Source organism: Bos grunniens, chromosome 29 (assembly GCF_055505025.1).
Source record: "Bos grunniens cultivar Pamir isolate PY7600 chromosome 29, Bosgru_T2T1.0, whole genome shotgun sequence".
Lineage (NCBI taxonomy): Eukaryota > Metazoa > Chordata > Mammalia > Artiodactyla > Bovidae > Bos > Bos grunniens.
Window position 1 is genome coordinate 50,969,419 of NC_141193.1, and position 16,106 is coordinate 50,985,524.

The following is a 16,106-nucleotide window of genomic DNA, read 5'->3' on the forward strand; positions in this document are numbered from 1 at the left end:
TGATTTCGCCTGTTTAAAAAGCAACAGCTCTGTAGATAAAAATGCAGGACAGAGTTGCAGTGACAGGTTGTCCCAGTGGCAGTCTGTGGCACCCCGATAGATCAGAGCCCAGGAGCAAATGCCCTCCTACCCCAGTTACTATGCATCTGCCATCTGACCCGAGGCCATATCTTAGGACATCTCCAGGTTTCAAACCACCCCTCAGTATGGGTTTTCCCTGAAACATTTATTGTCCTGGTCAGCACAGACCCTCTGCCTCACCTTGGAACCTGGAAGTCTTTCCCTGTGGCTTCCTAAGAACATAGTGGGGAGAACTCAGGATCCCAGAAAGGCAACAAATGGGACTGTCAGCACAATGCCAGCATCTATGCAGTGGGAGGCAATTTGAAAACAAAGAGTAGGTTGCTACAGAGAATTCCCTCATAGCTCATCTGGTAAATAATCTGCCTGCAATGCAAGAGACCCCAGTTTGATCTCTGGGTGGGGAAGATCCCCTGGGGAAGGGAAAGGCTACCCACTCCAGTATTCTGGCCTGGAGAATTCCATGGACTGTATAGTCCATGGGGCCGCAAAGAGTTGGACGTGACTGAGCGACTTTCACTTCACTTCCTAGCACTCTTGAACTTGTGGACTGATGCACATGTAATTTAACTAACCTGGAATTTGAGGTAAGACTCAGCATCTATTGAGCACCACCTCTCGTAAGCCAGGCCTTTTGCTGAGCATTTCCCACTCCATCAGCTCTGGCCCAGCACTGTTACATGACCTCCCAGTGAGATGACGATAGAGTAAGCGCTCAGGTGGTTCTTAACAGGTGTCTGAGGCTGACATAGCTTTATATGTCCCAACTCCTCTGATCCTCACATCACTCCTGAGAGTTGGGTGAATTATTATCACCTCATTTTGCAGAGAAGGGAAGCTAGAAAACAGCACAGGTAGCTCAAGAGTCTGGGCTTGTCACCACCACACATGCTTCTAGGACTCCTGGAAAATAAAAGTAGAAGAAAATTTTCTTCCTTGGAAAGCACACAGTGCAGGGTAGAAGGTATATACATGCATTTGTAAAATACCTACTGTGTGCTCGGGACTGTGCAAAGTGCTGAGAAGGGCACACAAGGTCCTTTCCACACAGATTTCATGTTCCGGTGGGGGAAGACATTAGAGCAAACACGCTGAGTCATACAGGCACTGTGGGAGAGGGAGAGGGTGGGTGGTCAGGGAAGGCTTCTGGGAGGAGGTGGTCTTTGAAGGGAGGGCCTGTTGAAGAGGTGAACAGCACAGGAAGGCAGCATGGGAAAGCCCTGCAGGTGTGGAGGGCCTGCAGGGTTCACGAGAGGGAGTGTGTAGAACTGCGTGAGCACAGAGCGTTTGGGTGGCGGTGATGGAAACCAGGTTTGGGAGCTTGGCAGAGACAAGTGGGGAAGTTTTGTTGTTCAGCCGCTAGGTCATGTCCGATTCATTTCGACCCCATGGACTGCAGCCCTCCAGGCTCCTCTGTCCTCCACTGTCTCCCAAAGTTTGCTCAAATTCTTGTCCATTGAGTCGGTGATGCTACCTAACCATCTCATCCTCTGCCGCCTCCTTCCTCTTTTGCTTTGTCTTTCCCAGCATCAGGGTCTTTTCCAATATGTCGGCTCTTCGCATCAGGGAAAGGGGTATGAAAGCTAAATCAAGGAGTCTGCCAGTGGGAAGCCATAAAAATCTTTTCGACAAGGACTGACGTATTCAAATGTGTAGTTTAGGATCTCTCTGCCTGTAGTGTAGAGAGGAGAGGGAAGGGAGGAGAATCGGGAGCAGAGAACATGGTTAGGAACAGTTTCAGTTAATACGGGTGAGTCAACAGATGAAGTCGGTGACTTAGGTTATAGTGTGGGGAGTTTGACCATGGGAAATGGAAGGATGTGAGACACAATATATTTTGGAGATGAAGTTGATAGATTTGTTTCTGTCTCTTGTAGTGATCTATGTTGTTACTAGATAAAATATAGAGTTGATCCTCATTATTTGCAGATTTCATATTTGCAAAATTGCCCACTTGCTGAAATTTATCTGTAACCCTCAAATCAATTCTTGTGGTGCTTTCATGGTCACTTGCAGATATGAATAGAACAGTGAAAAATTTGTGTCACCTGATGTTCACATTCCCAGCAGAGGTCAAACCAACAAGGCATCTCTCTGTTTCCTTGTTTTAGCTCTTCCAACTGTCCTTTTAGTCATCTATTTAGTGTCACTTTTTTCTTCTTTGTGCTTTTTGTTGGTGACTTAGCTGTTTAAAATGTCCCTCCCCACCCAGAGTAAGGCTGAAATGCTGTCTAGGATTCCCAAGCACGGAAGGTAGTGCTGTAATATACCTAACAGAGGAAAAACAGGTTTTAGATAAGCTTCATTCAGGCATGAGTCAGTGTATTATTGGTCATGAGTTCAGTGATTATGGATCAGTAATATATATCACATGATATGTCTTTAAACAGAAACACACATCTATCGAATTTATATATTGATCTGTTGATAAATATATTGTAACCAGAGATTCGAAGGAACTTAACCCTGTATTTCCCTTAGGAACAATGGTTCAGTATTTGGAGTGACTCTCCAAATACTGAATAGAGCACACTATTGTGAATAACAAGAATCAACTGTATTTATATTTGTATATAAGTATATGCAGAATATGGGGCTTCCCTGGTGGCCCAGTGGTAAAGAATCCGCCTGCAATTCAGGAGCCACAGGAAGCATGGGTTCGATCCCTGGGTTGGAAGATCCCCTGGAGGAGGGCATGGCAACCCACTCCGGTGTTCTTGCCTGGAGAATCCCATGGACAGAGGAGCCTGGTGAGTTACAGTCCATAGGGTCAAAAAGAGTCAGACCTAACTGAAGAGACTTTGCACACATGCATATGCGCAATACACAACCCACAGACTTTCTTGAGATCTTTACAGTGGAAAAACATAGCAGGTTACAGAACAACATATGAAATCTGAAGGAATGCAGGGTGGTGGGGTGTGCACATGTGCATGGATGAATATTTGCGTGAGGCTGGTTGGTCCCAGGAAGCTAATGTAATCTCAAAGTGCCTTTGGGAGTCTCTGACTAAGTCTGGCACTATGCAGCACCCAGCAGGGTTTATTTGTTTTTTTTTGTTTTAATTGAGACTAATTGCTTTACAATGTTGTGTTGGTTTCTGCCGCACAACATGAATCGGCTGTAAGTCTGCATATATCGCCTCCCTCTCAAGTCTCCCTCACCACTCACCACTCTTTCCTCATCATTGGTCCCTCCAGGCTATCACAGAACATCAAACTGAACCCCCTGTGTTATAGAGCAGCCAGCTGGCTATCTATGCAGCAGCAGCTCTCTATTTGACACATGGTGGTGTGCATGTGTGTCAGTGACACTCTCTCAATTCGTCCTGCCCTCTCCTTCCCCCACTGCATCCACGAGTCTGTTCTCTGTGTCCCAGCAGGGCTCTAGAGCAGTGGTTCCCAAGAGTGGAAGGCAGGCTGATGCTGGACTGCCACATGTAAAGCCCCAGAGATGCTTTCAAATGCAGATTCCTGGCCCCACTTCCATAAAGTCTGATGTAAAGGGCCAGCTCCCCAGGGAGATCCTGATCATAGCCAGGTTTTGGAAGCACTGCTCCAGTGCCCGCACCTCCAAATCATGCAGAAGCACTCAAGGTTTTTCTACCCTCTAACGACTTTAATTCCTGTTGCTTCTGATTTGCAGACACGGAGATATATTCATGAACCACACTGAAAACTGGATCGGCTCTCAGTACAAGAAAGTGGTTTACAGGGAATACACCAATGGAGAATTTGTAGAGATCAAAGCTCGACCGCCACGAGAGGAGCATTTGGCACTCCTGGGTATGGCACAGATCACAGCTGTGCACTGCCAGCACACACACACACACACACACAGACACCCGGTTAGACATCTGCCCAAGAAGGAGTAGAAGCAACAGAGTAGCCTGACTGCATTCATCCAAGGGAGACAGCTTTCTGCTCTCTCATCATCAGGGAGCATGCTGCGTGCTCAGCTCGCACAAACAGTAGCATAAGAAGACCGGCAGATGACACACAAACAGGAATCCCTGTCATCCAGGCAGTCTAAACAGCACCTGCTGCCATGAAGGTCCTTGGCCACCCCTCTGCTGAGCCAGGAAACTTTCATATGAAACACCGATGCCTCAGAACAGCAGGCATAGTGTTCACATAGCTTCTCCAAGGTCATCCATGGCCAGTGCCTTCACAACATACCATGAAAATCATTCTGACAAAAGAGAAACCTTTTACTCAAGAAGCAGTGCTTGGGTGAACAGCATGGATTCAGTTCCGGGGGCCCTGACTTCCTGGCCTTCTCAGAACTGACTCCATCTGTCTGACGCCCTGGGCTTCCCAAGAGATAGGATAAGCTCTTCTTGCTAACCTTCCCTACTTGTCGTCACCTGAGTGTCACCCCATCGTGAAGAAGAGATCTTAAAGCAGAGGGCTAATCTAGATGACTTTTCCGTTTTTAAATGTACAAGGCAACTTATATAAATACTAAGGCTTTAATATGTTTCTTATTATCAAAATAATGCACCACATGATTATTAGATTCATAAATTATTAACTGGCCCATCCATCTTCACCATCTGCTAACATCAGCTCCCAAGCTTGTTTTTCATACCAATGAGTCATCTCCCATGGGAACATTCCTTCTTTTGAGTCTCTAAGTCAGAGAACAGATCTCTGAAGAATGGGTGCTGATTCTGCAGAGGGGGCTGGGCTCAATTTGGTCTGCTCAGGAAAAGGAAAAAGACCAGTGACTACATCAGAGGCAAGCTCTGCACCACGTTAGTCAGGGGAGCAGAAGGCCCATCTGTTCGTTTGCTGCAGATCAGGGAGAGGCCTTAACCCCAGAAACTGCCAAGACCCCAGGATAGCACACTGGTCATCAATGCTTCACCCCTTCTCACCAAAACAGCAAAGCATGTGCAATTTAAGTGGTAATGAAAATATGTTGATTTTATTACATGTATGCACATGGCCCATCTGTAACTCTACCCCAAAACTACTTTTAAAAACATGCCTAAATTTTTCTTTTCTAGCTTTATCATTTAAAAAATACAGTGTGCTTTACAGACACTGTCTGATTCATACTAAATATTTGTTTTAAAGATAATAATAGTCCAACAAATTTAAGATTTATTTAGGCCTTTATCAGTACAGTCCAAGACTGGTTCCAGGAGATTGGTTCCGGGAACTTCACGGGCACCAAAATGCTCAAGTCTCTTGCAGTAAATGGCTTAGTACTGTTGTCCCTCTATGTCTGCATCCATGAATACCGACAGCCAACTGCATTTCTCAGGAAAGCATTAAAACCACGGTTGAACCAGTGAACAGTGGATGTGCGTGGTCAGACTCAACTCTGAGTGTATTTCCCTGTGAACATAGTGTGCAGATACATTCCAAGAACCTCACGGATCAGATCTGAGGTGCTTCCACTGGAAGTTTGTTTCCACCTCTCTCAAGTGATCCCTGTGTGAGTGATGCTCTGTCAGTGTGGCTGAGCAAACTGCATTTGTGCCTTGTTTTGGGGACCAACGGGCACCTGTGCTGGATGAGGGCATCCCACGGCAATGAGGGTAGACCTCTCCAGGGATGTGTGTGCCGATTTCCATTGGCACTCATGCTGGTTGCTTCTAACAGAAATGTGTACACACAACTTTCTGAAGAGTGCACGTCTCATGCAGGTATCCAAATACCGAGAAATAGCATTGGATATTTGGACATACATTAGTGAAATCACCATATTGATCATAAATCAATATGTTTATGTTTTAATTTTGTTGTCTTAGAAATTCCTTTTATACTCATTATTTCATTGCATCCTCACTATTATTTTATCTATTTACCAGATAATGAGCAATTTTAAGCTAACCAAAGGTTACACACAGGGGGATTACAATGGAAAGTCACCACGTGTTGTGGATATAGTTTTTCCTGAAGAGTACGTCTTAGCAGTAGTAAAAATTTAAGCATTTATTGAGTACTATGTCTCAATTTACTGAAATTAGCACTTTACATATGTTACTTTATCTAATCCTTACTGTAACCCTTTGAGAAAGGTAAGACCATGTTACAGATGAGGAATTTGACTCAGGTAGGTTACTTGACTTACTCAAAGCCTCTCTAATAAGTAAGAGAAGGAGGCAGGATTTGAAACCTGATTGATCCAACTGCAAAACATGACATGATATTTAATGCTAACCAATGTCACCTGCTAGAGGAAATACACTAATAACAAGGTAACCTTTGTTTATTTTGTCAAATACTACCCACATGTGAATCACACCAATGTTGAAAAGAGCAACGATAATGCACACAGACCTGTGTTTTGCCTTTAGGCCCGATGATTCACGCCGAGGTTGGGGACTCCATCCTGATCATATTTATGAACAAGGCCAGTCGGCCCTACTCCATCTCAGCCCAGGGTGTGGAGGACGTGGATAGTGGGAAGCGGCTCCAAGTGCCTGTCACAAAGCCAGGTAACTTACCCCAGAGGTCTGCTCCATGCTGATGAGTACTCCAGGCTCAACTTCTTTCTTGTCTGATCTCTGACAGGTCTTGGAAAGCTCATTGTAACATTATTACTCCATTACGTTCCATCCATTACCCTGATACGAAATTACTATTCAGCCAATGACTGTTTATGGAGTTTCTAGGGCTCAATTAGAGTCCTTAAAGGGTATTAAGACATAATAACAGCTAGTACATATTGAATGTTAACCTTGTGCCAGCTTTTAAATTTAGAAAAAAATTTAAAAACTTACTTATAATAACTCAGGGAGGTAGACACTAACATATTTCATTGAGCCTGATACCACTGATTATAATGGCCATCATTACTTTGTTATTAAAGAAAAAAAAAGTGCTGTCAGGACCTCCCTGGTGGTTGAGTGGTTAAGAATCTGCCTCCCAATGTGGGGGACCCGGTTCAATCCCTGACCACGGAGCTAAGACCCCACGTGTAACTAAGCCTGCAACTGCCACTACTGAGCCCTTGAGCTCTGGAGCCCACACACTGCAAGATCCTGTGTGTTGCAACTAAGACCCAAAGTGGCCAAATAAATAAATAAATATATTTTTTAAATGCTGCCAATTAAACTTTAACATGCCACTGATGGAAAGATACATCTTGGCATCAGATATGCTAAATTGTGAAAATGCACATCCTGTTATTGATGAAATCTGGTGGTGTTACATTCATTTAACAGGTGACTGAGGCAAAGAGGAGTAAAGAGGTCAACCAGGACAGACATTAGTAATGGTGGAGCCTGTTTGACCTCAGGACCTGAGCTCTTAACCATGCATTTCTCTCAAGATGCTTAAAATGAGTTTGGAAGAAAAAAAAAGACAAGATGAATCATTTCAGCAATAATACAGATTATACATGTTGAAATTCTAAGTGGTGAAGATTTTCAAGAATATATCTGAGAAGGTTGATAAAATTTCAGAGAAAGAAAATCCATGAAGACTCATTTAATTAGGAACAGTTAAGAAAAGCTTTATAAAAGAGATAGAACTCTAATCGTTTTTTTAATTGAAGTATATAGTTGATTTACAATGTTGTGCCAAACTCCAAAGTATAACATACTGACTCAGTTATACACATGATATCACTCACATGTGGAATCCAAAATATTGTGCAAGGGAATCTATCTACAAAACAGAAACAGACTCATAGCATAGAGAACAGACTTGTGGTTGCCAAGGCACAGGGCGGGAGAGGGATGGACTGGGAGTCTGGGGTTAGTTCAGTTCAGCTGCTCAGTCATGTCTGACTCTTTGCGACCCCATGAACCATAGCACGCCAGGCCTCCCTGTCCATCACCAATTCCCAGAGTTTACCCAAACTCATGTCCATTGAGTCAGTGATGCCATCTAACCATCTCATCCTCTGTCGTCCCCTTCTCCTCCTGCCCTCAATCTTTCCCAACATCAGGGTCTTTTCAAATGAGTCAGCTCTTCGCATCAAGTGGCCAAAGTATTGGAGTTTCAGCTTCAGCATCAGTCCTTCCAATGAATATTCAGGACTGATTTCCTCTAGGATTGACTAGTTAGAACTCCTTGCAGTCCAAGGGACTCTCAAGAGTTTTCTCCAACACCACAGTTCAAAAGCGTCAATTCTCCAGTGTGCAGCTTTCTTTATGGTCTAACTCTCACATCCATATATGACTACTGGAAAAATCAGAGCTTTGACTAGATGGACCTTTGTAGGCAAAGTAATGTCAGCTTTTTAATATGCTGTCTAGGTTTCTCATGGCTTTTCTTATAAGGAGCAAGTGTCTTTTAATTTCATGGCTGAAATCACCATCTGCAGTGATTTTGGAGGCCAAAAAAATAAAATCAGCCACTGTTTCCACTGTTTCTCCATCTATTTTCCATGAAGTGATGGGACCAGATGCCATGATCTTAGTTTTTTGAATGTTGAGCTTTAAGCCAACTTTTTCACTCTCCTCTTTCACTTTCATCAAGAGGCTCTTTTGTTCTTCTTCGCTTTCTGCCATAAGGGTGGTGTCTTCTGCATATCTGAGGTTATTGATATTTCTCCTGGCAATCTTGATTCCAGCTGTGCTTCATCCAGCCCAGCGTTTCTCATGATGTACTCTGCATATAAGTTAAATAAGCAGAGTGATTATATACAGCTTTGATGTGTTTAAAAGATGCATTGAAAGGTGAGAAGATTTCATAATATAATGAGCTTCCATAAATTTTACACAGTTGAAATGTGGTTGTAATAAGTGTTAAGAGCCCCTGTTACAAAACTGATAGCAACCCCATAGGTATAATTATGGGGGAGTTATATTCCCTTTTACCTCTTATGACTACATAACAACACTATAATAATACTATCAGTTCAGTTGCTCAGTCACGTCCGATTCTTTGCGACCCCCTGGACTGCAGCACGCCAGGCTTCCCTGTCCATCACCAACTCCCGGAGCTTGCTCAAACTTATGTCCATCGAGTTGGTGATGCCATCTAACCATCTCATCCTCTGTCGTCCCCTTCTCCTCTTGCCCTCAATCTTTCCCTGCATCAAGGTCTTTTCCAATAAGTCAGTTCTTTGCATCAGGTGGCCAAAGTGTTGGAGTTTCAGCTTCAGCATCAGTCCTTCCAATGAATATTCAGGACTGATTTCCTTTAGGATGGACTAGTTGGATCTCCTTGCAGTCCAGGGACTCTCAAGAGTCTTCTCCAACACCACAATTCAAAAGCATCAGTTCTTCAGTGCTAAGCTTTCTTTATAGTCCAACTTTGACATCCATACATGACTACTGGAAAAACCATAGCTTTGGCTAGATGGACCTTTGTCGGCATAGTAATGTCACTGCTTTTTTTTTTTTTTAATTTTTTAATTTTTTTAAATAATTTTTTATTCCTTTATTTCTCATGTGTTCCCCATCCTGAACCCTCCTCCCTCCTCCCTCCCCATACCATCCCTCTGGGTCGTCCCAGTGCACCAGCCCCAAGCATCCAGCATCGTGCGTTGACGCTATCTAGTTTGGTCACTTTTTCTTCCAAGGAGCAAGTGTCTTTTAATTTCATGGCTGCATTCACCATCTGCAGTGATTTTGGAGCCCAAACAAATAAAGTCTTTAACTATTTCCATTGTTCCCATCTATTTGCCATGAAGTGATGGGACCAGATGCCATGATCTTTGTTTTCTGAATGTTGAGTTTTAAGCCAACTTTTTCACTCTGCTCTTTCACTTTCATTAAGAGGCTCTTTAGTCCTTCTTCACTTTCTGTCATAGGGTGGTGTCATCTGCATATCTGATGTTACTGATATTTCTCCTGGCAATCTTGATTCTAGCTTGTGCTTCACCCAGCCTGGAATTTTGCATGATATACTCTGCATATAAGTTAAATAAGCAGGGTGACAGTACACAGCCTTGATGTACTCCTTTCCTGATTTGGAACCAGTCTTGTTTCATGTCCTGTTCCAACTGTTGCTTCCTGACCTGCATACAGATTTCTCAGGAGGCAGGTAAGGTGGTCTGGTATTCCCATCTCTTTAAGAATTTTCCACAGTTTGGTGTGATCCACACAGTCAAAGGCTTTGGCAGAGTCAATAAAGCAGAAGTAGATGTTTTTCTGGAACTCTCTTGCTTTTTTGATGATCCAACGGATGTTGGCAATTTGATCTCTGATTCCTCTGCCTTTTCTAAATCCAGCTTGAACTTCTGGAAGTTCTCAGTTCATGTACTGTTGAAGCCTGGCTTAGAGAATTTTGAGCATTACTTTGCTAGTGTGTGAGATGAGTACAATTGTGTTGTAGTTTGAGCATTCTTTGGCATTGCCTTTCCTTGGGATTGGAATGAAAACTGATCTTTTCCAGAAATGGTGTGGACCTAACAGAAACAGAAGATATTAAGAAGAGGTGGCAAGAATACACAGAAGAACAGAACAACTATAACAATGCTATAGCAATTTCAATAAAGATCATTAAATCAAAAATTTAAAGATGTAAAAAATAAGAAAAGAAAACAATATAATGAATCAAAAAGTTAGCAAGGTACCTGTTCAAGGATGGGGTTGTGGGAAGGAAAATCTTTACTGGTTACTATTCCAATTTCTGCCACTTCCTATTCCCGGTATCAAAAGCTGCTTCAACCTGCTTCAAGAAACTTTTCATGAACATCTAAATGTCTATATACAGAGAAACAAGTAAATTTTGGAATCTTTTTATAGTGGACCATTGTGTAGCCATAAAATGACATTTAAGAAAGATTTAACGAACAAGTTTTAATGAAAAAAAAGTTTTAAATTACATGGTAAAGACTTGTTAAGCAACATACAAGTATATAAGACAGACTAGAAGGGAAATAAGCCAAAATGTTAATAATGGTTTTATCTTCATGGTGGTATTTTAAACAGCAACGTGATCATCTTTTCTACTTCACATGTTTTGTACTTTCTTCTTCCCTTCTTGCTTCGATGAAGAGGGAAATGGTTTAAAATGGATAAAAAAAAAAAAACTATTAAATATATTTATTTTTGATGGTTGAAGCAGCTTCAGAGGGAGGAAGAAAGATGCCTATCAGGCCTGAGGGTTGAGGGGGCTCTGGTAGGGCTTTGGGAAAGCTGGCGTGACCCCTCCTGGTGGATGTACCCTCTTGGTGAAGACTGACAAGGGACACAGCTCCACTTCTCTAGGCTGACTGGACTCCTAAGAGTCCTAGGTAGGAAGGCTGTCAGAGTAGGAAGAAAAATTATTATAGATTGTGGCAATGGAGCATTTTTTCTTTTTTAAATTAGAGCCAGAGGTATTCAGTCCCCACAGGAGTCTCAAATAAGTCTGAAAGTTTTGGGAGAACCCAAAGATTGGGGGTAGGAGCAAGAGACTAACTTAGTTCAGGCAAGTTGGATAAGAAAGTTTAATCAGGGCATGCATGTGATGAAGAGTGCAAGTTAGCATTTTAAGAAAAGTAAGCTCCCTCAGGACTCTGTCATCTTGGATTGGATTGCCCTTATCTCCTGCAAGAACTCCAAAATTGCAACTCACTTCTGAACAACCATTGACAGGAGAATGTTGGATCCAACCAAAAAAGGATACCCATTTTTTTAGGTATCCTTTTTTAAAGGATACCTTTTTTTAAAGGTATCCAATAAAAGACAGAAATGGTATGGACCTAACAGAAGCAGAAGATATTAAGAAGAGGTGGCAAGAATACACAAAAGAACTATACAAAAAAGATCTTTATGACCCAGATGACCATGATGGTGTGATCACTCACCTAGAGCCAGACATCATGGAATGCAAAGTCAAGTGGGCCTTAGGAAGCGTCACTACAAACAAAGCTAGTGGAGGTGATGGAATTCAAGTGCTGCACTCAGTATGCCAGCAAATTTGGAAAACTCAGCAGTGGCCACAAGACTGGAAAAGGTCAGTTTTCATTCCAATCCCAAAGAATGTTCAAACTGCCACGCAATTGTACTCATCTCACACACTAGGAAAGTAATGCTCAAAATTCTCCAAGCCAGGCTTCAGAAATATGTGAACCATGAACTTCCAGATGTTCAAGCTGGATTTAGAAAAGGCAGAGGAACTGGAGATCAAATTGCCAACATCTGTTGGGTTATAGAAGAAGCAAGAGAATTCAAAAAACCATCTGCTTCTGTTCTATTGACTATGCTAAAGCCTTTGACTGTGCAGCTCACACCAAACTATGGAAAATTCTTAAAGAGATGGGAATACCAGACCACCTTACCTGCCTCCTGAGAAATCTATATTCAGGTTAAGAAACAACAGTTAGAACTGAACATGGAACACCTGACTGGCTCCAAATTGATAAAGGTATATGCCAAGGCTGTGTATTGTCACCCTGATTATTTAACTTATATGCAGAGTGTATCATGCAAAATGCTGGGCTGGATGAAGCACAAGCTGGAATCAAGATTGCCAGGAGAAATATCAACAACTTCAGATATGCAGATGGCACCACCCTTATGGCAGAAAGTGAAGAGGAACTAAAGAGCCTCTGGATGAAAGTGAAAGAAGAGAGTGAAAAAGTTGGCTTAAAACTCAACATTCAGAAAACGAAGATCATGGCATCTGGTCCCGTCATTTCATGGCAAATAGATGGGGAACAATGGAAATAGTGAAAAACTTTATTTGTTTGTGCTCTAGAATCACTGTAGATGGTGACTGCAGCCATGAAATTAAAAGATACTTGCTCTTTGGAAGAAAAACCATGACCAACTTAGACAGCACATTAAAAAGCAGAGACATTACTCTGCCGACAAAGGTCCATCTAGTCAAAGCTATGGTTTTTCCAGTAGTCATGTATGGATGTGAGCGTTGGATCATTAAGAAACCTGAGTGCTGAACAATTGATGCTTTTGAACTGTGGTGTCGGAGAAGACTCTTGAGAGTCCCCTGGACTGCAAGGAGATCCAACCAGTCCGTCCTAAAGGAAATCAGTCCTGAATATTCATTGGAAGGACTGATGCTGAAGCTGAAACTCCAATACTTTGGCCACTTGATGCGAAGAGCTGACTCATTTGAAAAGACCCTGATGCTGGGAAAGATTGAAGGCGGGAGGAGAAGGAGATGACGGAGGATGAGATGGTTGGATGGCATCACCGACTAGATGGACATGAGTTTGAGTAAACTCATGGAGTTGGTGATAGACAGGGAGGCCTGGCTTGCTGCAGTCCATGGTTCACAAAGAGTTGGACACAATTGAACTGAAGCCCCCTCAGATTTCCCCTCTCCTTCTTCTCCCCTTCCTCCATTTTCTTCATCTTCTTTTCATTATATCACTCAACAAACATTTACTGAGCATCCTCTTTTTGTTGAGAACTTGGCTTCCAGGTGGGTGGACAATGGATTGTTTCAACTTTAATAACCCCGCACCAATAGTCACTTGCATTTAGCTATTTATCTTGTGATTACCAAGGCATGGGGTAAATCATGGAAACTAGACCTAAGTTGATATTGCTAAACCAACTGCTTCATGAACAAATACAGACCAAAGTTTCATGCAAGTCTTTTGTTTTGCTTTGTGACTCAGATTCAGCTGTAAATTGTTTGTCCTTATAGGGTGAGGATGGGACTCAGATAGTTCAAAAGGAGATAATTTAAATGAGCCTTTTACAGTGTGATTATCTTGATAACTCATGAGTAATATATGGTTCCTCTGCAAGGCTCTGGGCCAGTCACAGGGGATTCACAGATATGGGGCCTGACCAGAGGGAGTGCACGCATTTGTTGCTAGTATACATACAAACTAACTCTTGCACGGTGGCTCAGATGGTAAAGAATCTGCCTGAAACATGGGAGACTTAGGTTCAATCCCTGGGTTGGAAAGATCCCCTGGAGAAGGGCATGACAATCTACTTTGGTGTTCTTGCCTGGAGAATTCCATGGACAAAGGAGCCTGGTGGACTACAGTCCATGGGTTGCAAAGAGTCAGACATGACTGAGCAACTAACATTTAGGGCTTTCCCAGGTGGCACTAGCAGTAAAGAACCTGCCTGCCAATGTGGGAGACATAAGAGACATAGATTTGATCCCAGGGTCAGGAAGATCCCTTGGAGGAGGGCATGGAAACCCACTCCAGTATTCTTGCCTAGAGAATTCCCATGGACAGAGGAACCTAGTGGGCTATAGTCCATTGGGTTGCACAGAGTTGGACACAACTGAAGCGACTTAGCATGCACACATATATACAAATTAACAATTATTGACTGACCTCAATGTGAGGCACTTTCCTAGATATTTTATTTCATTTAATCCTCACAACAGTTTGAAAACTGGGTTGACTAATCCACTTTACAAATAAGGAAACTAAAGTTCTGTGAAGGTTAAGTAGCTTGTCAAAAGCTAAGTGAAATCCAGGCATTGGTCTGGAGTGGGTAGCCATTCCTTTTTCCAGGGCATCTTTCCTATCCAGGGACCAAACCCAGGTCTCCTGATTTGCAGGCAGATTCATTACCATCTGAGCTACCAGGGAAGCTGTCACCTTTCAAAGGTCAGTCAGGTAAGGTAGCTTATCAAAGGTTGAGTGGAAACAAGTCATTAGGGTTGAGATTTGAAACTAGGCCTCTCTGAGTCTCTCTGGTTCCAGCTAGATCTCACTTGCCTGCAGATTAGAATTGCCTGAGAAGCTTAAGGAATATATTTGTACACCAATAATACATTGCAGATATTCTAATTTCATTGGTTTGGGATGAGGTCTGAGCAGTGAGGGTTTACAAAGCTCCCTGGTGGCTCCACAGGAAGCCAAGGCTGAGGCCCACGACAACTCTAGTGTGCTCAAGCATAACTCTTGGGAAGGAGATACAAAATTTGAGGAGAAAAACCATCAAACTAGGATGGAAGGCTGTAATATAGGCTGAAATGAAAATCTGTCATGGTGAACCTGCAAAAAGTCAAGGTATGAGTTTAACAGGAATATTTCTATTGAATGGGTAATTCTCCCCAGCAGTAACTTTAATCAAAATATACAAAGAATCTGTTTGTATTTCTTCAGGTAAATTGTCTGGAACAGAGATCACATAATTAATTTTTTTTTTCTATTTCTTCCTATTTGTTTCAGGAGAAATAAAAACCTACAGATGGAATGTCCCTAAAAGGTCCGGTCCAGGGCCATCTGACCCAAATTGTATTCCATGGCTTTACTATTCAACAGTAAACTTTGTGAAGGTAAGGTGGAAAGAGCCGCCAAAATGCTCAAAGTGATATGGTTTTCAGTTGACTGTTCAAGTTATCACAATTACAGTGGGTATATATGAAGAGGTATATTGGTTTTAAGCAGGGGTCTCAAACTATGGCCATGCCTATTTGTTTGCATTATTGATAATGAAGTTGAGTATCTGTGATGGAAATGGTATGATTCACAAAGTAAAAAATTCTTGCTTTGTGAAGTGAAGTGAAGTGAAAGTTGCTCAGTCGTGTCTGACTCTTTGCGACCCCATGGACTATGCAGTCTATGGAATTCTCCAGGCCAGAAACTGGAGTGGTTAGCCTTTCCCTTCTCCAGTGGATCGTCTCAACCCAGATCTCCCTCATTGCAGGTGGTTTCTTTACCATCTGAGTCACAAAGGGAGCCACTTGCTATATGGCACTTTACAAAAACAAAGTTTGCTGCCCCTTGATCTAAAGTGTAGGGGAAAAAAATGAGATCTCAAATTACTAAATTTAGAACTTATAAGGAAGTTTGAAGCAAGAGAAGATATGTAAATTAGATAAACAAAAAATAAATATATATTTTAATTTTTAACATGGTTTATGATGTTACCCAGTTTTAAAATCCTTACCAGTACCATCAGGGCTCAGGAAAGAAAACACACTCCATAAAAACTTAGTAACTGAAATCACAAACTATTTGAATGATAAATAGGCTAACTTTACTTAGAAATTAAAGGCAAGGATTCAATATTGAACTTGAGTCAGATATGTATGTATAAAACATCTAGTCTTGAATTATGTATCATAATTGAAGTCCAAACTAAGGTCATATTTGATATAATTAGTGTCTTTGTACTGGAAAGCACAAGAGTTCAGGGGAAACATACCAGACACTTGAAAAAAACAACAAAAACCAAAGTAGAA

At 42.2% G+C, this 16,106-nt stretch overlaps 1 protein-coding gene across 2 annotated transcripts in view; it reads left to right on the forward strand.

The window, feature by feature from the left end:
• The window catches only part of HEPHL1 (hephaestin like 1), a 93,482-nt gene that overhangs the window by 67,686 nt on the left and 9,690 nt on the right, over nt 1-16,106 (forward strand). For both annotated transcript variants that reach the window (XM_086384024.1, XM_086384025.1), the window contains exons 13-15: nt 3,727-3,866; nt 6,392-6,532; nt 15,091-15,197. In XM_086384024.1, the coding sequence (XP_086240150.1) occupies nt 3,727-3,866; nt 6,392-6,532; nt 15,091-15,197 (388 nt within the window). The remainder of the gene's footprint in view (nt 1-3,726; nt 3,867-6,391; nt 6,533-15,090; nt 15,198-16,106) is intronic.